Genomic DNA, 22,354 nt, shown 5'->3' on the forward strand with positions numbered 1-22,354 from the left:
TTCATGTGACATCCATTTAGGCATATGCCTTGAGCTGTATTTCTTCTTTAGTATGAAAAGCCTAGTAGTTTTTATGATTACTTATCTGAATGCTTCCCATTTAGAATTTTTTGTTGGTAACATCATCAGTTGGTCCCACTGAACAGAATTTAAAAACTGCCTGAGACCACTGTAGTCACCCTTACGAAAGCAAAAGCCTTTCCCTTTACCATTGACAATGTCTTTAATTATATTTCACATTAGTACACTGTGATTGTTGCCCACTCAGTGTGTCTTTTACCTGCAGATTTTTAATGTATGTAGAATAACTGCTGATAACCACATCAAGAGTATTGCTTCCTCTTGTTGCCTCTCTAACATGCTGCTATAGAAAATAGTCATCCAAGAAATCAAAAAAAAGTCCTACTATTGTGTGAGTAACCAACCCACAAATTCTAGTCAACATCTGGAAAGTTAAATTCTCCCATTATAAAACACCCTGATTTACTGGCCCACGCTATTTCTCTGTATAGCTGTTTAGTGTAGTCATTACACCTATCACACACTCCTACTCTCAATTTTGTTTTCCCAGTGTTTATGTCACACCATCATCATCATCATCAGCCATCTTCAATCCACTGCAGGATGAAGGCCTCTCCAGCAACTTTCCAGTTCCTTCTGTTTTGAGCACTGGCCATCCATTTACTACTCAAAAACTCATGAATTTCATCTATCCATCTCCGCCTTTGTCTTCCAGGTTTTCTTCTAGCCCCTCTTGGGTACCATTCTGTTATTTTCTTAGTCCATCTGTCATCATGTCTTCGAGCTATGTGTCCTGCCCAAGACCATTTTAGTTCTTTAGTTTTGATAAGAATGTCCTTTACTTGAGTTTGCTGCCTAATCCATGTGTTTCTCTTCTTATCTAACAGTCTGATTCCCAATATAATTCGTTCCATTCTTCGCTGTGTAGTTCTTAGCTTCTCTTCCATTCTTTTGGTGAGTGCCCAAGTTTCACTTCCATAAGTCATGGTGGGGAGTATACATTGATTCATTATTTTACGTTTCAGACAAACTGGGATATTGCTCTTCAGTATGTGGCTATATTTCCTGAATGCTATCCATCCAAAATTTATTCTTCTCTTGACTTCCAGCCATTTATCATTATTACAGCTAATAACTTGTCCCAGATAAGTATATGACTCCACCTTTTCAATTACTGCTCCTTCAATCATTATTTTCCTTTCCGTGGCATACTTGTTCATCATTACTTTTGTTTTATCCATATTCATCTTTAGTCCAAAATCCTTACTAACTGTGCATAACTGATTAAGATTTTCCTCTAATTCTTTGGGATCGTGGCTTATGACCACAATGTCATCTGCAAATCGTAAATGGTTTAGGTACTCTCCGTTCACATTGACTCCTTTCTGCGACCAGTCTAATCTTCTGAAAGCTTCCTCAAGGGCAGCAGTAAACAGCTTCGGAGATATTGTGTCTCCTTGTCGAACTCCTTTCTCGATTTTAAATTTGCTACTGTCTTTGTCTAGTCTAATAAAGGATGTAGCACTCTCATATATTTTCTTCAAAATCATAATATATGGAGTATCTATGCCTTGTCTTTCCAGTGCCCGAAACATTGCCTTATGCTCTATGGAGTCAAATGCCTTTTCATAATCCACAAATGCCAGGCATAATGGTGTTTTATATTCATTTGCTTTCTCCATTAGCTGTGATATTACGTGAAGGTGATCCATAGTTGAGAATCCTGTCCTAAAGCCAGCTTGCTCTTTCGGTTGATTCTCATCAAGTATTCTTTCTAATCTGTTAGTAATGACCCTTGTGAACAACTTGTAGATATGGGATAACAAGCTAATTGGTCTATAATTTCCAATTTCTGATTTATCTCCTTTCTTATGCAGCAAAACTATGACTGCATTATTCCACTGCTTAGGCATCACACCTTTTCTAATGCACTTTGTGAAGAGCCTTGCCAGTTTTTGTGTTATGTCTCTTCCTCCCAATTTTAACAACTCTACAGTAACTTCATCTTCCCCCGGGGCTTTCCGATTCTTCATTTTCTTCAATGCATGTTCTACCTCATCAGGAAGAATATCGGGTATGTCGTATGTGTTGCTACTTTGCAATCCATGTTCCCCACTGCTGGTATCATTCCCTCGCTCCTTGTATAATTCTCTATAGTAGTCTTCTGCTATTTGAATTATGCCTTCTCTGCTGTTTATAAGTACACCATCGCTATTCTTCAGTTTCAGTATCATTTGTCTTTCTGTATTACTGCTCATGGCTGCTGATTTAAATCCTTTGTTTTCCCTTAATGCTTGTTCTACTTTTCTTGTGTTAAATCTTCTTATGTCCTCTCTGAGTCTCTTTCTAATGGCTTTGCATAACTCAGTATACTCAATTTTCTCCCTGTCAGTGTTTTTCTTGCTCTTCATTTGTCGTCTTTGGTTCATCATGACAAGTGTTTCTTGACTAATTTTTTCTTCTTTGGATTTCTGTTTCCCTATAGGTTTCTTGGGCTTTATCACTTTCAGAAAGTTGTAATATTCCTCGTCGATATATTGGTCCTGAGAAGTCTGCAGAAGCTCAAACTTGTTCTTAAGTTCCAGTACATACTGCTTTTTCTCCTCCTCTGTTATTTCAAAGACCTTTGTATTATTTACTCGGGTCAGTTTTTTCCTTTCCTTTCCTACATCTATATCAAGTGTACATCTTACCATTCTGTGATCACTTCCAACATTTACCTTATTCAGGACAGTAACATCATTCACAATATATCTTCTGTTAGTGAGGATGAAGTCGATTTCATTAGTTGTTAATCCATTTGGACTCTTCCATGTCCACTTTCTGTTCACCCTTTTCTTGAAAAAAGTGTTCATTACTGACAGTCCTTGAGATTCTGCAAATTCCACAAGTCTTTCACCTCTTTTATTTCTTTCACCAATTCCAAAATTTCCTATAGTTCCTCTTTCTGCGCTGTTTTGCCTTTTTCCAACCTTAGCATTGAAGTCCCCCATAATAATAGTGTAGTGGGTTTTCTGCTCATCTAGAAGACTCTCAATTTCAGTGTACATTTCTTCAACCTCTTCATCATCATGGCTCGATGTTGGTGCATAAATCATTATAATCTTTAGCTTGTACCTCTTAGAAATCTTGAGTATTAGTCTTATATGTCACACCAAACTGACTCAACATTGCACTGATCACACGTTTACTGGATGCATTACCTTAGATTTAATATGCTTCTTAAATAAGAGCATAACATCCTCCTGTCTTGTCTGTTCTTCCTGTATACATCGTATACCCCATATTAAAATTCATCATCATTTATGTCTGAGTGACACCATGTCCCTGCTATCCCTACAATGTCTGCATTAGATGGCTTAATCAGTACTTCAAATTTATAAAGTTTATTTAAAATGCTCCTGGGCATTAGGGTTCATGCAAGTATACATGCACATGTTCTTATTCTTAGTAATGCTTACAGTCCACGTATTTACTTGTTTCATGATAACCCGCAGCAGGGCCTGTAGTCTCCAGCACCTTGCCTTCCACGCTGCTGCATTTTCCAATCGAAGCAGTGCGAGAATCATCTTCACCTCTGTCTGTGGCTCTGGTTAATCTATTAGTCTCTGTATATATCCTAGCTAGCAGTTTTCTGACCCACCTATTACTGCCTCAATAGCATCAACAAATATTTTTGCACCCCTTCTATTTAAGTGTATCCCATCCCTGTAAAAACAATCTCTCCTGTTAAGAAGCACAGACCACACAGAAAAATTCTACCCTACAAGCCTTGCACATTCTTTCCAGGGCCAAATTGATTGACAAGGCTCGCAATATGCACTCCCTCCTATCATGTATGGGCAAAATTGGGCACTTTCAAATTTGATCCTAACTCTTAACTTTTTTCTAATTGCATGGTACTTGTTAAGTAGGTCCTCAGATCTCCTATTCTTAACATCTTTAGTGCCAACGTGTACAACAATATCACCTTTTGTGCCCTTAAAAGATATCTGCACTAAACCATCTACTTTTGCCCGTCAGACATACGTTGGTCTGACAGGCAAAAGTAGAATATGATGGGCTGGTCATATCCTTCTTGCAGAACATATTTCCCATTTCCCTGACAAGAGTCACTGACAATAACCACCTCCTGTGGGACCAGCACATTCTGCCTTGGAGGTTGCCACTGTGTTGCCTGATGCACAAGTGTGAGCTCTGATGTTGAGTTGCTCAACTGAGAGTGATTGGCCCCCACTTCAATTCCTTTAAGGGCATCTACCCTACTCTTCAAATTCTCATAAATGCCCATTAGAATGCTTAGCTGGAGCCCAATTTCTTCACACTCTCTGCACCAAACACACACAAAGACATCTCCCTCGGCTGTATCATGTCCTGTTCTAGAAAGATTGGCGAACATTGCATAAGTTGCACATTTTGTTAAGCCGTGATTCGTAGAAGAATCTTCCCCTTTCATTCTCCCCAGAGCCACAGCCCTCCTGCTACTTTGTGCTGATTGCTTTGCTGCTCTAGTCTAGGGTATGATTTCTGTTCAAATACAACTGAATTGATCAACAATGAAAATTAATCAATTTAATTAATTAATTGACAATGCCACACTAAGCTAATAGGTTCCTAAAGGTTCCTAATAGGTTCCAAACATTCATTTGATATGTATTACACTATCAAATTTTACATTATACATTATGCTATTAAGTTTCAGTTTTAAACTAGTTATATCCTTACTAAAAAAGTAAAATTTCTTAGCTAAAAACAAAAATATATGCCTAGCAAGTGATTAGAACCTTTGAGCTACTCATTTATCACAACTGAACTTTACTATTTTACTGCACTACTAGTTATGTGTTACAACATTTGCACGAAAACACTGATGCAATACAGCTGAAAAGTGCATTATAGCCACAGTTGCTGATGCACCAACAAACCTAACAACAACAACAATACAGCTGAATAAGAAGTTGTAATTTAAAAAATCACTAGCTAAATTTTAAAATAAGCTAATGAATATGACTAAGACTATTTATCTATTTGTCAAATACAATTTAATATGTTAATTAATCAAAAAAAGACAAAAGTTTCCAAAAAACATCCATTCCCAAGAGCTCAAAATTCTTCAACTGTTCACATGTACTCTTGTACGTTATCAGAATAATTAACAATTACCATGCTGGAAGTGTCCTCCATGTTTAGCAATACATTAATTTACCCTTTTTGATCATGTTGTGAGTGACACAACAAAGAGTTGGTGCTGATGACTGTATTTTTGATGCTTTGAAACAGCTGAATATTACATGGATTGCTCTCATAAGCTTTCTGCTTTAATAGCCTCCATAAAAAGAAGTCTGGGGATATTAAATCAGGTCCTGATTTAACATCACTGTAATAGGTGGCCAAAGTCCTTGTGATATTACTCAATCCTCAAGAAACTCTTGCAACATTTCAGTGGTTGGGCAAGTTTCTCCATCCTGTTGGAGCCAGATGTCTCTTTTATTTTCCTCTAGAATTGCATAAACTACCCTATGATGATTTGGTAAATATAAGAGGTGACTTTTCAAAAATTATGGACCCAACTATTCCTCTTTAAGATACGACATGCCCAACACTGATTTTTTTTGGCATATAATGGGATTTTGCAAAAAATGTGTGAATTTTCAGCATGCTATATTCTCTAATTTTGATTGTTGATGTAGCCAATAAGTTGAAACCATGTTTCATCAATGAAATTAATTTCATCCAAAATTATTTCAAATACCTTAATGGTGAATTACAGAGAAAATGAAAACAGAAATTAAAAAAAAAAAAAAAAAAAAAATTCTAGGAGTTTTAATTGCCTGATTTTAATTAAATCTGAAATTTCTCAACATATATTTCTAAGAGATCAAATATAAGATTTCGCAAAAACTCATCCACTACTGGGAGTCAATTGTTACAGGCAGAAAAATATGATGATTTACACTTTTTATGAACATATAAAAAAAAAAAAAAAAAACCTATTCATAGACTCGGTGGCCATATTATTAGGTACACCTACCCTTTCATGAAATGGAGTACTCATCAGTAACATCACCACATTCACATGATGCAATATAAAGGAGATGGGCAGATACGTAGGGATGCTGTATCTGTGCAATTCAATGCGAGAATTGTACTCAATATGGCATGTATTCGGTGCCAGACACACTGGTATAAGTATCTCAGAAACCATAACCCTGCTGCCGTTTTCACACACAACTGTCTCAAGTGTATTGACGTTGGTTCAACAGCCAAATAACATCCAGCCAATGGCAATCCTACGGTCAGAAATAGTTTGTTGATATGAGAGGCCAACAGTCTGGCAACTTAGACAGGGTAATAGAAAGGCTACAGTCAGTCAAATAACAATCCAGCACAACAGTGTTAACCAAAAAGGCATTTTAGAACTCGCAACTTAACATATCTTGTCATCGATGAAGTAATGCTGCTAATGACTGAAATGTTTACAGTGAGCCCAGGAACACCAAAGCTGGACAATGGAAGATTGGAAAAATGTTACCTGGTCTGACATAGCCTGGTTTCTGCTGTTTCATGCTAATAAGAGGACCAAAAAAAAGGTGAAAACATCATGATGCCACTGATCCATCCTGCCATGTGTCAACAATGCAGGCTTGTAGTAGACCACAGTAGTAGGATACACAACTACCAGATCTCAATTCAAATGACCATCTGTGGAATGAGGAGGAACAAACTCTAGAGTAGAGATCTGCAACTATCCAGTTTGCAACATCCTGTGGGCAGCAATTAAATTAACATGGGCCAGTATACCTTGACACTTTCCACACCTCGTTGAGTCTATGTCATGAGTCTGTTCTGTGGCCTAAAGAAGGACTTACTCACTCTTAGGTATACCTAATAAAGTGACACAATGATGTGATTCTTGATCCCACTGCTGGGATCATGATCTTTTTATAGTTGGCTGATTGGTGTCAGGGGATTTTCTTAGTATATTGACTAATCTGGCTATAATGCACCAGTTCATATAGTATATTTATGTCTGATTTGCATGTTGTGAGCTGAAAAGCACATGGTAAAACCCTACTCCCTCTGCCTGAGATCATTTAACTTCAACCCTGACCAAAGATGTCTTCAAAAATTCTTCCAGCTCCAAAAGGATTTGAAACCAGACATCTCCAAATGAGTGTCAAGTTGTGACCCACAATGCTGTCATTGAAAACCAGAACTCTGGCATATGAAAGACGAGAAGAGGCTGAGCCATATGAAATTAGTTATTTTGTAATCACTAATTTCATATGGCAAGTATGCATAAAGGCAAGTAAGGCTCCCAGAGTTGATGGCATATACCTGGTAGTTTTGAGGAAGACTGCTAGGGAGTGCATTGATCCATTGAGGTTAATTATTATTATCATTAGCTACATGGTACAAGGAAGCCTTAGGCTTATGCTGCACCAGCCAAAAAAAAAAAAAAAAAAAAAAAATTCCCGAGTCACCCTAAGAGAAAGAGAGAGAGAGTCAAAAGTCGAAGGGAATCACCAAGAAGAGAAGAATGATGATATCCAGCTCAGGACCCTGGGTGTACCAAGCCCATACTCACCAGATGTGAGCCCCTGGGGGTAAATTATGAGGGCATCTTTGGGCTCTGGCAGATTCCTTTGGATTGGAGAAGTGCTAATTTATCTCCAATACATAAAGGCAGTTCTAAGAACGAAGTTGGCAACTACAGACTGGTTATTCTGACTTCAGTGTTGGGACAAATCTTAGAGGCAATGATTAAGAGCAGATAGATATGGCATTCTAAAGGACCTACAACATGGCTTTGTTAAGGGAAAATCATGTTTAACTAGCTTATTAGGCTATTTTGACACAGTTACTAATCAGTTGGATGTAAGAATGATTTCAACGTAGTTCATTTGGATTTTAGTAAAGCATCTGACTTGGTCCCCCAAGTTTACTGTATATGCTTGAACAGGTTGGAATTACTGGTAAGATTCTAAGATGGATTGCTAGGTTGTTGCAGGGCTGAAGGTTGTGATTAATGGATATTTTTCAGTTTGGTGTAACATCAGGAGGTAGGGTCTGTCAAGGATCGGTTCTTGGACCACTTTTGCTTCTCATTTTCATAAATGACATCGACAAAGAGATGGAAGGTATGATGTCAAAATTTTCAGTCAACGTAAAGGCTGATAGAGTTGTTAATGATCAGCTCCAAGGAAACCCCCCCCCTTCAGGATAACTTGAACAGACTTCAAAGATGGTCAGTTGTGTAAGACCTTGCTAAATGCAAGGTGTTACACAACCCGCAAGTAATGAGGTTATATTCCCACTTGTATAAGACAATTGTAAGACCACATTTGGAATACTGTGTTCTTGTATGGAGACATTGTCTGAAAAAAGACATTAAGCTTCTTGAAAGTTCCAAAAACTGGCAACTCGAATGGTGAGATCGGTAAAAGGATGACTGTATGAGGAAAGACTGATTATGTGGGCTACAGAGCTTAGTAACCAGGCACCTCAGTGGTGACCTGATTCAGGTTTATAAGTCTCTGAGAGGGATTAGTAAAATTAATGAAGGTGGAATTTTCACTGTTATAAAGAATTCCAGAATTAGTTGCCATAAATTCAAATTACAGGGGTTGAGATTAGATTAAATTGTAGGAGCTTTTCTTTTAGCCAACAAGTTGCCCTCACAGCTAGTTGAGGCTGACACTTTGAATAAATTCAAAGGTCAAGTAAGTCACCTGTGTGAGGAGGGAAGCATATAATTTAGATTTTTGTATCTACTTATTTTTATTTATTTATTTATTTTTAGTGCGGAAAAAGCCTGTGGCTTCCTTGCTCTATATGGCAAATACATTACTTCACTTACTTTTTCTTTAAAATATTTATGTAATATGTCCTTAACACATTAACCATAAAGAGATGTGGACAATCATGTCTTCCCCTTTATGGTTTAACATACCTCGAGGCTTGCCTGCTGTGCCACAAGCTGTTTATTTGACTGAGTTCTGTGAGCTGGAGTATGATTCTTATTGTATGTTATGTCATATGGCTGTTTCAAGTAAGTGAACTGGGGAGCTTGATTTTTTTTAATGTAAACTCAAAAACAAGGTATCATGGAACCTATAGTAAGTGGTATTATGCATATGTTGAATTGAGAAGACGAAAGATACCTGTTGACGTTGGATTTGAATTTCTTTAAATTGTAATTTCCAGGAAAGACATGCACATGCGAAAGGAGGTTTGTCCAGAGAGCAGAAATAAAAGAAATAAATAAGAAAAAGTCGATTCTATGAGTGTGACAATGAACACTGAATGGATACTGACTTGTGGCATATATTTGTACTGCTTTCAAAGAGTGGTGGAATTACATATGACAATTCAGAAGAAGAATGCCCATGAAAATATCTAATAGAAAAGGCAAGTAGCAGAAACTCAGCATCTATGACACAGAAAGTGGAGAGACTGTTAGAGATGGTCATTAATTAACCTGCCTTTCCTGTTTTGAATGGAAGCTAGAAGCTTAACAGAGATTTTCAGGCACCACAGACGTGGAAACAATATTATATTGTAGGGCAGAAGTGAGATTTTATAGGTGAGCAGTTTTTCAGAAGAAAAGTAACACTGGGGACAAAAAAGAAAACCCAGTTTTTTGGATGCAGAGAAAGAAGTATTTGTGATTTGCTTATGTCAAGGGAGATTACTAGTTAGGATAATCCTTAATAGAGATATGCAATCTTGTTTAAAAATATGGGTATCCTCAAAGATGAGCATAAGAGCAGTAGATGCTTTTTTGAAGGACTGAGTTTTAGAGGGACTGAAGTTAATTTAACCCAGGGGCTCAACATCTGATGAGTATGGGCTTGGCACACCCAGGGTCCTGAGCTGGATATCATCATTCTTGTCTTCTTAGTGATTCCCTTCTACTTCTCTCTCTCTCTCTCTCTCTCTCTATGAGTAATTTGGAAAATTTTTTTTTAGCTGGTGCAGCATAAGCCTCAGGCTTCCTTGCACTATATGGCTAGTAATAATAATAATAATAATAATAACATATAAATATGACTGTTTGGTTAACCAACATCCTCAAGGATCCTTCACTATTTCTAATTACATATTGTAATTTCTAATTACAGAAATTACTAACTGTTTTATTAGAGTAATGAAAGATATTGTTTCTTCCTGTGGAATTATTATTATTAGCCATATGGTGCAAGGAAGTCTGGAGCTTTTGCTGCACCAGCCAAAAAAAAAATTCTGAGTTACCCTGAGAGAGTTTGTTTGTTATTTGGTTTTTAGGAGCATTAGCAACTAAGGCCATATTGCTCCGGGATATGCGGTGGTCATTCCCTGACCTTTCCGCATCCTCCGTATTTGGTGGCGACGGGCTCGAACCCCAGTCTAAACAAGAAGCATGTGCTATGCACTGCTGCTCCTTCCCACCTGGCTACGGAGGCGCCGTCCCTGAGAGAGAGAGAGAGAGAGAGAGAGAGAGAGAGAGAGAGAGAGAGAGAGAGAGAGAGAGAGAACAAGAAGAAGGGAATCACCAAGAAAGATAAGAATGATGATATCTAGCTCAGTACCCTGGGTGTGCCAAGCCCATAACTCACCAGATGTGAGCCCCTGAGAATGATAAAGACAAATTAAGTTTTGGAACTTTCCTTTCCCATGTACTTCAACTATAATTTTATGTGGAACTGTGGTAAAAAAAGAAAAAAAAAAAAAAAAAAAAACACATTACCATTAATTATTTAAATACATAAAAAATTAAATTAAAGAATAAATAATGGCTGTAAAATCAAATATCTAGCTTGGAAGCAATTTGAAGAAAATAATTTATTAATAAAACAAAAAAAAAAAAAAAAACAAGAAAAATTAAATTAAATAATGCTAATCAGAGTTACTATTTGAATTCTTAATAAAACAAAAGTCTCTAAAAACATGTTTTAAAACATATATTAAAAACTCAATTTTGAACCACATTCTGAAGTATCCTGATGCAACATTCACTACTAAAAGTATTGGAATAATCAATACTTACTGAACAGTTGGGATTAATCATAGCATTAACAAAAGCACATGATTCTTCAGTGACTGGACGGACTGTTTCAGTTCTACCTTCTCGAAAGAGTCTCATCATTGCTGCCTCGTATGTTAAACTAAATTTGCCACTATCCTGGAAAATTTAATTATCCATATTTCAAAAAACACTAGTAAGAAGAATGAATTTAAATTAACTAATAATTTATTTATGATCAATATACCCGTGCAAATAACTAAAGAATAAAAAGATGAAACGGTGCAAATGAGATTATGATAAAACTCAACAAATCCACATACCACTGTAATAAACTAAATATTAGAAGTACTGCAAGTATGGTAATGTAAAACTAAAATGCTGAAAAAACTGGTTACTTTGTATATTATATACAAAGTAATTGTATATTATATATTTATATATATATAATAAAGTAACTGTTATGGCACTTTCAAAGGAACCAGCCCCTCCCCTCACCTCAATGTCTCTTGCAGTCTTCTGACAGAAGGATGTTAGAAGAAATCTGAACAATCTTGATGCCAAGAACGCACCAGGTCCTGATTTCTCTACTTGTTCTTAAAACCTGAAATGGGCTCCTCAGCTTGTTTCTGTTTTGTGTTGCCTTTTTTCCACTTTCATATTCTACTAATTTTTTTCCTTCTTAGAAATTTGCTCATATCCAGCCAGTTCCTGAAAAGGTAACAAATCCCTCCCATCCAATTATCACCCTATGGCACTTACCTTTACCCTTTTCAGGATAATGGAGAAATCCATTAACTGACACTTTTAAACTATCTCAAAACCCTTCATCTGATCAATGATCACAAGTATGGATTCTGTCAGTATCGATCTACTGACATTTTGGTTTATATTACTCATCTTTGGACAAATTTAATGGAAAAATTTGGTGAAACACAAGTAGTTGCTCTTGAAATTTTTAAAACTTTTGATTGTGTTTGGCATAAAGGTCTCCTAAACAAGCTGCCATGTTAAGGAAGATGGCTCTTTGTCTTCTAACTTCTCCACTAATTCTTGTTTCCCAAGGATCAGTTCTTTCTCCCACTCTTTTCCTCTTGTATATTAATGACCTTCTTCCATTGACTGGAAAATCCTATCCATAGGTTTGCTGATGATAGCACATTGTATTTCACCTACCAGTTGGACCCCCCAACTTGAGTAGTTGACAGACAACTTGACTACTCAAGTTGTCTGTCCAACTGTCTAATAAAGTTTCGAGACTTTAGGACCCCCACATATTTTTTTACTCTATGGCACCTACCAATTTGGGAAACCTTGCCCTGAACAAACAGGGCAAGGTTCATTCAACTTCTCAAATATCCAGTACCTTAAATGCTGATCTCCAGGTAATTCTCCAATGGAGCAATAAAAACTTAGTTAATTTTAATCCTTCTACAACTCAGTCTTGTCTTATTTCTCACAAAAAAGAGTCTATTGCTCCTATGATCATCTTCAACAACTCAAATTTCTAGACAAGGTCACAATATCTCTATTAGGGAAGTGATGCCCCCAAAACCTTTATCAAGCTTCCAAACTACAAAAGAGGACAGTCAGGTTAATCAATGACTTGTCTCTCCACTCTCTATCTCAAAGACATTCAGTTTCTGCTGCATGCCTTTCTAGATTTTTCCATGGGTACTTTTCTTCTGAATTGGCATTGTAATTCTCCCACTCTCTTTCAAGCTAATCTGCATCTATTCAATGTCCAACTCAAAACTCAAGAGAACCAACTTTCCTCTTCCTCATTTATCCCTTCTACTTTTGTTTTCTGGTACAACCTTCTTCATTTACATGTATTTCTCAAAAAATTAAAATCTACAGAAATTTAAGTCTAATGTCAACAAGTATCTATTGTATTCTTGGCCTTCAACCCTTGTATTGTAATAACTTATATTATTTAGTACCATACCCATGCACAGTACTAAGTAATATAGAATATAAGTTCTAATAGCTTTCATGTTTAGAGGTTCATGAAAAAAAAAAAAAAAAAAAAGGGGCTGTTGTTGTTGTTATTTGGTTTTTAGGAGCATTAGCAACTAAGGCCATATTGCTCCGGGGATGTGCGGTGGTCATTCCCTGACCTTTCCGCATCCTCCGTATTTGGTGGTGATGGGCTCGAACCCCGGTCTAATCAAGAAGCGTGTGCTACACACTGGTGCTCCTTCCCACCTGGCTATGGAGGCGCCATAAAAAAGGGGGCACTACAAGCAGAAAAGCATTATTAGTGGGAAATCTGAGGCTATTTTTTTTTGACAATATTTCAAATTAGGAAAGATGAACATTTTGGTAGATAACACTGATCTTTTTAGCTGTTTTTGTAGTGTTCATGAAGCAATGATTTTTATTAAGTTGAAAACCTCCACACCTAAAATATTACTCTTGCTATTATTTTAGCACCTTTGATCTTTTTTTTTTTTTTTCATTAAAAAAAAATGAAAATATTAAAAAAGATTTCATGAAATTAAACAAACCTATCTTGAGTATCACTGTATAAATGTAGTATTAACCTAATAATAACAATAATATGGACCAACATTGATCTGGGAAAAAAAACATGATAAGGTCCAGGACAATGACGATGAAGAGCTGCCAACACCATCCAATGGTGGCCATCAAGAAACTGGCCACAGCATTGAAATAAGGAGGAAGCGGTTTGACAGATCTCACTGAATAGAATAAAGTGAATAAAATCCTGAAGGATCACTTCCAGAAAACCACAGCACTAGTCTACCAAGCCATAAGAAAAATGGGCAAAGAAGGCACTACAATGACCTCCATCAAGATTATAGAGATAAGGAAGCTTCCAACACATAGCTCACCATCCAAGAACAAGTAATCAACAGCAGGAACTATAGCAAATACGTTTCCAAGAACCCCAGGGTGACAGATGACACATTTTGATGATGACACCTTGCCCCAAAAACAATCCAGCACATCATTGCAAGATGCAGGGTGCTCACCCAGACGCAGAACACAGATCACCTGGATAATACGTCAGAAGCTAGCAAAAAAATATCACTTGATCAAAGAAAGGACAGTAGAACATCAGTTATCCGGAATAATTTGAAAAGCTGACCTTTCTTTCTTTTATTAATTAATGGCAGTACAGTAATCGCCGGTTATAGTTATCACATTTGCAAATTGAATTTTGATTCTAATAAGTGAATGACCTAGTTTACTACCCATTTATAACAGGTTGTACAAACAAAAAGCCCAATAAACCGAAAACTGTAAATTGTTTTTATTGGTTGTGACCTCTAGAATGAGGCGCCTCCGTAGCCAGGTGGGAAGGAGCAGCAGTGTGTAGCACACGCTTCTTGATTAGACCGGGGTTCGAGCCCGTCACCACCAAATACGGAGGATGACAGAAAGGTCAGGGAATGACCACCGCATATCCTGGAGCAATATGGCCATAGTTGCTAATGCTCCTAAAAACCCAAATAACAACAACATAAAAACCTCTAGAATGCTATGTGACTTTCAGAAATGTATAAAAATATCACAGAAACTACTGGGTTTTCTTGGAAACCATGAGTGAATTTCAGATTAGTTTAGCTCCAGATTCGGTAGGAATAATATCAGCCTGAAACTGTACGATTTATTTTTCTCAATTTTTTATACTAAAATGTGAACAAAAAGAAAGCACGTAGTTTTAACACTGCAAACAAAAACTGGAAATTATTAACAGAATTAGAAAAGGCGAAAATTTAGGAAATCCCTCCAAAGAGTTTAGTGTGGGGGACTTCAACAATTTACAACATCAAGAAAAATTCCAATGCTATAACAGAATTTGTGTCGATTATAGATAGTGAAGGAGGATCTAGCAGGAAAAAGACCATGTCGAAACTTGAAAATACCACTTTAGAGAGTGCACTTTACTGTGGTTTCTTCAGAAGCAAAGTTTAGATGAACGAGTGTCTGGCCCAACGTTGTGTGAAAAGGAATTGGATTGTAATCGAAAATTAAGAGGTAATTAAGATTTTAAGGCAAGAACAGGTTGGCTGAAAACCTTTAAACTGAGACAGGGTATACATGAACTAGATATTCAAGGTGAGAAACTGTCTGCAGACGAATCGGCAGCGGTGTCCTTATAAGTTCGCTTCAGTTATAGCAAATTACGAGAAAGAAAACATTTATAATGTTGATGAGGGGACCAAGAAAAACCCTAGCCACTAAAAGAAAAATGCCTGCACCAGGTTTTAAGACGAGAAAAGAGCAAGTTACAATTACTGTGTGTCCAAATGCTACTGGCATGCATAGATTGTCTGTGCTCGTCATTGGTAAGTCGAAAAAACCCAGAGAATTTAAAAATCTTTCTAATTTTCTGTTTTTTTTTTTTATAAACATCATAAAAATGCCCGGATGGATGTTTCTGTTTTCTGAGATTGGTTTATAATTTTTTATTTTATTTATTTAATCTTACCTTACGTTTGATTATCCGGAAGAGGTTGGACATCAATTATTCCGGATAACTGATGCTCTACTGTATACCATATTATAAGTACGAACCTCAGGTTGTACTAGAGACTTCTATCCACAAGTTGTACTGTGACTGTGCCATAAAAATGGAAAAGATGATCCTGTACAACATACTGGACATAACCTTCACTGACAAAAAGGAAAAGACTGCCTACCTACAATGAAAAGATAAGGAAGTACATAGACTTTAGGAAGTCAAAAGAGATGTGGCATATGGAACAAGTAATGACCATCTAAATCATCATGTCAATCACTGGCATAGTTCCAAAGAGCCTACATAAGACCCTAGCAGCAACAGGCTTCCCAAAGAACACCTACAAGGAACTCCAGAAAGCTGCGATCCTGAACACCTGTAGGGTAGTCATAGTTCCTTGACCTATAATAGTAACCAGACGTAATAACCACCTCACGCATCTGGTACCAGTAACTATTGCAGGATGGGGGGGCCAGTTAAGGAGAAGAAAGAGATAATAATAATGCTCTCATTAATGAACTTTATTGATGCCATGTTAAACACATGCATGCAAAAAACACTACACTACACTACACTATTTACTAAAACAGCAGGGAAAATGAACGAATAATGCTAAATTATATACCGTAGACTCTATTTTCCGGAATAGATGGTAAAAAACAAATCCCGGATAATCGATTTCCCGGTTAATCCAAAAATACAAAAGTCCCTGACATACGTAAGAGATATGTTCCAGGACTTCTTACTTCGTCGACTTTTGCGTAATTCGGGAATGACTAATAACATATTGCTATTATATTATTATTGACAAATATGAATTCTGCGCGATACTTGTTAATGTTTGGCCATTTGCATACATCCTTATTAGTTTAATTTTCTGATCCAAATCGATGGCTTTCCTTTTGTTGATTGATTTACTAGTAGCGCTGTCACTTATTCTCTTAGTTGGCACCATGATAACAGTGAAACTGAAATTTTCTGAAAAGAATTTCACAGGGTTAAGGGAGAAACACACTATTAATCACCTCACGCGAACTCACATTTTACTAAAGCACATTTCTGGACATCACTGCCATTAAACAATTTGCACCTTCCGGGTTACTGGGCTTTTCTGTTTGTGCATCTAATTATAAATGGGTAGTAAACTCGATCTTATTTCATTTGCGATAATACCAATTGCTGGAACTGTGTGGGTTTTTACGTTATTGCGGTGAAATGTGTTCCCTTCACTGAAATCTTCAGTCACACACACACACACACACACACACACACACACACACACACACACACACACACACACACACACACACACACACACACACACACACATATATATATATATTTAAAAAAAAACAACCATAAATAAATTGTAAGAATCTTCTCTTCTTTCCTATTTTTTTGCTTGTTACTCCCTATCTCACTTGTGCAACATGTGCACGCTGTGATTGTCGTTATTGATTGCTTATTTTATTTATTTATTATTTTTGTTTGTTTTAAATTTTACAATCCTAAAAAAAAAAAAAAAAAAAAAAAAAAAAGAGTGAAAAAAAATTAACGTAAAACTGTAGATGCGTAAGTCGGGGACTTACCGTATCAAAAAATGTTCAGCAACCTAAGTAAAAAATATGCCGATAGATAAAAAACTTACCACGCACTACTCGCATGTCCAATACGATGCTTCTCTTTATTTTTTGTGATGTTGATTTTAAGTCTAATAGCTTCCCTTTATTTTTTCAATGTTGCGTATGGTTTGGTCACCAACATTATAATGGTTCATTAGAGATTTAACAGATGCATTGTTTTCAAACTTTTGAATAATTTCAAGTTTTTGTTTAACTGAAAATGCAACTCTTTAGCGTTTACCCATCATTTCCGCGATTTCTAAACAAACAAAAAAAAAAAAAAATTACTATAAAAAATTCTGACACCCCTGACAAATAACAAAACAAAATTTGTCCTTTTGCGCTGCAACGGAACGCAACAATTGACGCGACACACTAAATCAAACTAAACGTTTGGTCTCTCTTTTTTTTTTTCTGAAAAGAACTTCACAGGGTTAAGGGAGAAATACACTATTATCACCTCATGCGAACTCACATTTTACTAAAGCACATTTCTGGAGGTCACTGCCATTAAACAATTTGCACCTTCCGGGTTACTGGGCTTTTTTTTTTTTTCTGTTCGTGCATCTAATTATAAACGGGTAGTAAACTCGATCTTATTGCATTTGCGATAATACCGATAGCTGGAATTGTGTGGGTTTTTACGTTATTGTGGTGAAACATGTCCCCTTCACTGAAATCTTCAGTCATATATATATATATAAAAAAAAAAAAAACCATAAATAAATTGTAAGAATCTTCTTTTCTTTCCTAATTTTTTTTGCTTGTTACTCCGTATCTCACTTGTGCATGCCATGATTGTCGCTATTGATTGCAAGATAATAGGTACACTAATCTTCCAATGATGACTTATAATGCCACTTGTCGCTTATTTACAATTTGCAAAATATCTGTTTATACCTATTCTAGTTATTACTTGAATTTTTTGATTTCTGGTGTATTTTTTTATATTTTTATTTGGAATCTTGAAGTGTCCCGGTTAATCGAGTCTGCTGTATATAAAAATATATATATATCTCAGAAAAGTTTGCAAATGGAACCTTCTTGAGAACTTAAAAAAGCAATATGTGGGAAAGTATTTAAATAGGTGCACATAGCCATTAAAAATGAATGGCACTTCACAGGATTGGGACCAGAAGAATAAAGAATACTGTTTTTTCTGGTTCCACAGTCAATATATGTGGGAGTGTTATAATGGGAGTTTATTGTATATATAAAACAGAAATATTGAAATTATGACAAGGTGAATTAATTGGTTGTTTGTTTGCTGTTTTATGGTGCATTGGCAACTAAGACCATAATGTGCTAAGTCAAGATAAACAAAAACAAATTAAAAAATATATTTGGTAACCCAAACAAGTTACCATGTCAAAACAAGGAAATGTACATCAAATGTAAAAATGCTAAATTCAAATCTGAGTGTATAAGTTAACGGATTTTAAAAAGGTAAAAACATCAGATAAATGGCCTCAGTCATACAAAATCTGGCTGGGTGTAAAGGTTAATAAAATGCACAAAACATAAACGTTGTGCATTGATAAAAATGGGACACTGTATAAAAATACGAGCAGTGTTCTCTCCAGAAAATTTTTCCAGCCAGGTGGAGAAATGTAATACTTCGCACAGTATGTTTAAATTAATATTGATCGAGATCAGTGAGCAGTACCGCGAGAATTGCTTGAATTTTAGCCAGGTAATCAGTTAAATTTACCGGGCAGTGCGACCATTTGATAAGTCCTGGGGAGAACACTGTTGAGCAATAGTTAAGAGTTTCACAGTTCTCACATATAGGTGGATCATCTGCCCTCAGAAGAAATGAGTATGTCAAAAGACTATGACCTATGTGTAGCTGAGTAAGAACAACAACTTCCTCTCTTTGGACTCTGTGTAGACTGAACTGCCATTGCTTGATTGCAGACTTAATTTGGCATAGTTTATTTGTAGCCTGTCCAAGCCAAGCATCTTGCCAATGGGAATATAATTTGATGTGAATTATCTGCCTGTAGTCTGTACAGGGAACCAACAGGTAACAATTATCCATGGGAATGGCTGATTTTGCAGCAGCATCAGCTAATTCATTTCCCCTGATTCTAATATGGCTTGGGATCCAGCAGAAGTGGATGTCAAATTCTGATGTAACTAGAGGGGGAAAAAAAAGCATTTGCCAAATCCAGGACAGAAATGGAAGAGAATTACATTTTATCAATAACAGAGTCTGTAACACGCTTGATGAATCTGTATATATCACATACCCTTGGTATTCGTTATCTCTTTGATGTGATCAAATGCTGTTTCTATTGCATGCAACTCTGCGGTATATATGCTGGCTTCTTGTGGAATCTTTCTGGACACTGTTTTGTGTGGGAGGACGACAGCTGATCCCACATATGATCCTGACTTGGAGCCATCGGTGTAGACTGCAGTGTCAGAAAACTGTCCTCTAGGTGAAGCAAAGTAATAGCCTTCTCCCAGATCATAAAGAAGTCACATGATGTAAGATGGGCATGCCAGGGTGGAAGGATTTGTCTTGATGACTGGGCAATATTGTCTGCCGTTATGCTTAGTTCATTTAACAACCTGAATGCCAAAAGGTCAGCTAGAAGTTTGATAGGTGTTGTAGAGATTTTCTCATTGTGGCTCAAAGACTGATGTCCACATGGGGGTAGTTGAGCAGGGACTTTAATTTGAAAGCATACTTCAAGGGCAACTGCTTACACTGAAGAGAAAGAGGTGGCTCATTTGCTTCAACATAGAGGCTTTGGACAAGAGACATAAAATGATCCAGTGGCAGTGCAGATTGGCCTGATGATGGATTGGAACTAACCATCAAAGTGCACTAAGTTCTCTAGCAGAAATATAAACCTGGGAACAGTAATCAAGTTTAGGACAGAAAAGAGCCCTTTACAGCTGGAGTAGGGTACAGGGGTCAGTGATTTGCTACATGGAAAGATGAAAAGGCACGAAGGATGTTAAGCCCTTTGATGCACCTGACAAGGTAAAAAGATAAGAATCATATTCATGATGATAATGATGATGCAAAGGTGGCAGCAGCATAGTCCAGCTGGTGAAAACTGCTATACAGCACTCTCAATTATTCAAGATAATGGAGGGAAAAAGGGAACACAAATAATACCAGCACACATAGATAAAAACATGCAGCAGTGGACAAAAAAAAAAAAAAAAAAAAAAAAAAAAATTCTACATGCATTAGTGGACAAAAAAATTTGCGACATCTAATAAAACTTTAAAACCTTAATTTAAAAATCTCTGTGACAGTTATAGTTCTAATATAACAGTTATAGTTCTAGTATGAAAAAACAATAATGCATTATAACATAATAAAAAGAACATAACATCCCACTGGTTGCTAGTCTATAGGAAGTATTTCTTGGCCCATTTCAAATGAGCTTCACACGAATTTTATATCATCGGGTTTTTTTTTACTGTTGTTGTTATTTTGGTTTTTAGGAGCATTAGCAACTAAGTCCATATTGCTCTGGGGACATGCGGTGGTCATTCCCTGACCTTTCCGCATTCTCTGTATTTGATAGTCACGGGCTCGAATCCTGGTCTAATCAAGAAGAGGCTTTTTACTGAGACAGCAATTAAATGCTACATATAACAAATGATTCTATTAATCAAAGATGGTTCACCACTTTCTTTCCATTCACTTTTGAGCTGAGTTTAACTCGTCCTACTGTTCCTAGAGTATTTATAGAAATAATGATCCTAATTTGGAGAGTGGGAGTTTTTCTTTGTCACCGATTAACTTTTGTTACTCCATTCGGTATTTCTTGAAACATGGTAAATGGAAATTTGTAAAATGATACTATTGTGTTTTTTGGGCAATTAATCTCTGGGACTAAAGAGAAGTTGTTGCACTTTTCTTTTATATTTGATGAATTTGAGTTGCTGGTGAAGACACAACAAAGGTGGATATTGTTGGGATATCAGAGATGTGGTGTCACATAGAGAGAAGGAATGCAGAATTGGAATTTGGGGAGTACAATGAGTACAGACAGGACAGAAAGGGAGGAAGGGTTATGCCGTTAGTTATGCAACAAATAAAATCTAAGGAAGTGCATCCAGCTAACATAGGTGGACAGTGCGATGTTGAGTCGGTGTGGTCTGACATAAGCGCTGGGAAAGCAAAATTGAGAGTAGGAGTGTGTTATAGGAATAATGACTCTGATGAGTACAATGAACAACTGTACAGAGAAATAGAGTGGGCAAGTAAATCAAATTGTCTTATAATGGGGAATTTTAACTTTCCAGATATTGACTGGAACTTGTGGATTGGTCACGCACACACTAGCAAGGCTTTTGTGGATTTATTGGATGATTGTTTTGTAAGCAGCATGTTCGAGAGGGAGTAAAATAATAATATATACTCTTTATATAATTATTGGCAGTGATTCTTCATGCATTAAGAATCTGCAGATAAAGGAACCGCTAGGTGGCAGTGACCACAGTGTGCTGATGTGGGATTTACTTAAAGATGTAACTACCATCAGGGGTAAAGGGAAGGATTTAGGCATTCGTAAAGGTGACTACAATGGTCTCAGACAGTTTTTAAATTCTATACAATGGATCAACTGATGATGTTACCAACAGCAAATTCTAAAATATAAATTATCAGGTGACACAGAAGACTACGGTAGATATAAGCTAGTCTGTAATCAAGTCACAAAGGAGGTCAGGCAAGCGAAGGCAGATTATGAGAAATCTTTGCAAAGGATGCAAAGAAAAACAGGAAAGAATTTTTTACTAATGTAAATTCAAGAAGGAAGGGGATGAATCAGATTGGTCCACTTGATATTGACGGTTCAATTGTTGATGAACAATCAAACTGTCGATTGTTCATCTACATTCACACATCAAGTCTGCAGGGAAGTGGAGGCCAGAAGCTTATCAAACTCTAGTAGGGAACTAAATATTTTTGTAATAACCGAGAGCAAAGTGGAGGAGAAATTATTGAGTTAAACATAAGAAAGGAAGCAGCAAAACAACTAAGCGAACCCCTAAACATAATTATGAAAGGTTCCTTGGCTTCAGGGGAGGTAAGCATGGACTGGAGATGTACAAATGTGTCCCCAATTCACTGTTTGTTTGTTTGTTATTTGGTTTTTAAGACAAGACTTCCCCTTAACAAATGCTGTGTGTCTGAACTATAACTGCAATCTTGTCTAGATGATCCTGCAGTGCTTCTTTAAC

The 22,354-nt window shown here is 36.6% G+C and overlaps 1 protein-coding gene across 1 annotated transcript in view; it reads right to left on the reverse strand.

Moving 5' to 3' along the window:
• Positions 1 to 22,354, reverse strand: part of LOC150076325 (carnitine O-palmitoyltransferase 1, muscle isoform-like) — a 429,351-nt gene that overhangs the window by 28,636 nt on the left and 378,361 nt on the right. The window contains exon 19 of the mRNA XM_090387587.1: positions 11,051 to 11,185. Coding sequence (XP_090243713.1) covers positions 11,051 to 11,185 — 135 coding nt within the window. The remainder of the gene's footprint in view (positions 1 to 11,050; positions 11,186 to 22,354) is intronic.

This window comes from Mastigoproctus giganteus, chromosome 13 (assembly GCF_048544385.1).
Source record: "Mastigoproctus giganteus isolate SK-2022 chromosome 13, ASM4854438v1, whole genome shotgun sequence".
Classification (NCBI taxonomy): domain Eukaryota; kingdom Metazoa; phylum Arthropoda; class Arachnida; order Uropygi; family Thelyphonidae; genus Mastigoproctus; species Mastigoproctus giganteus.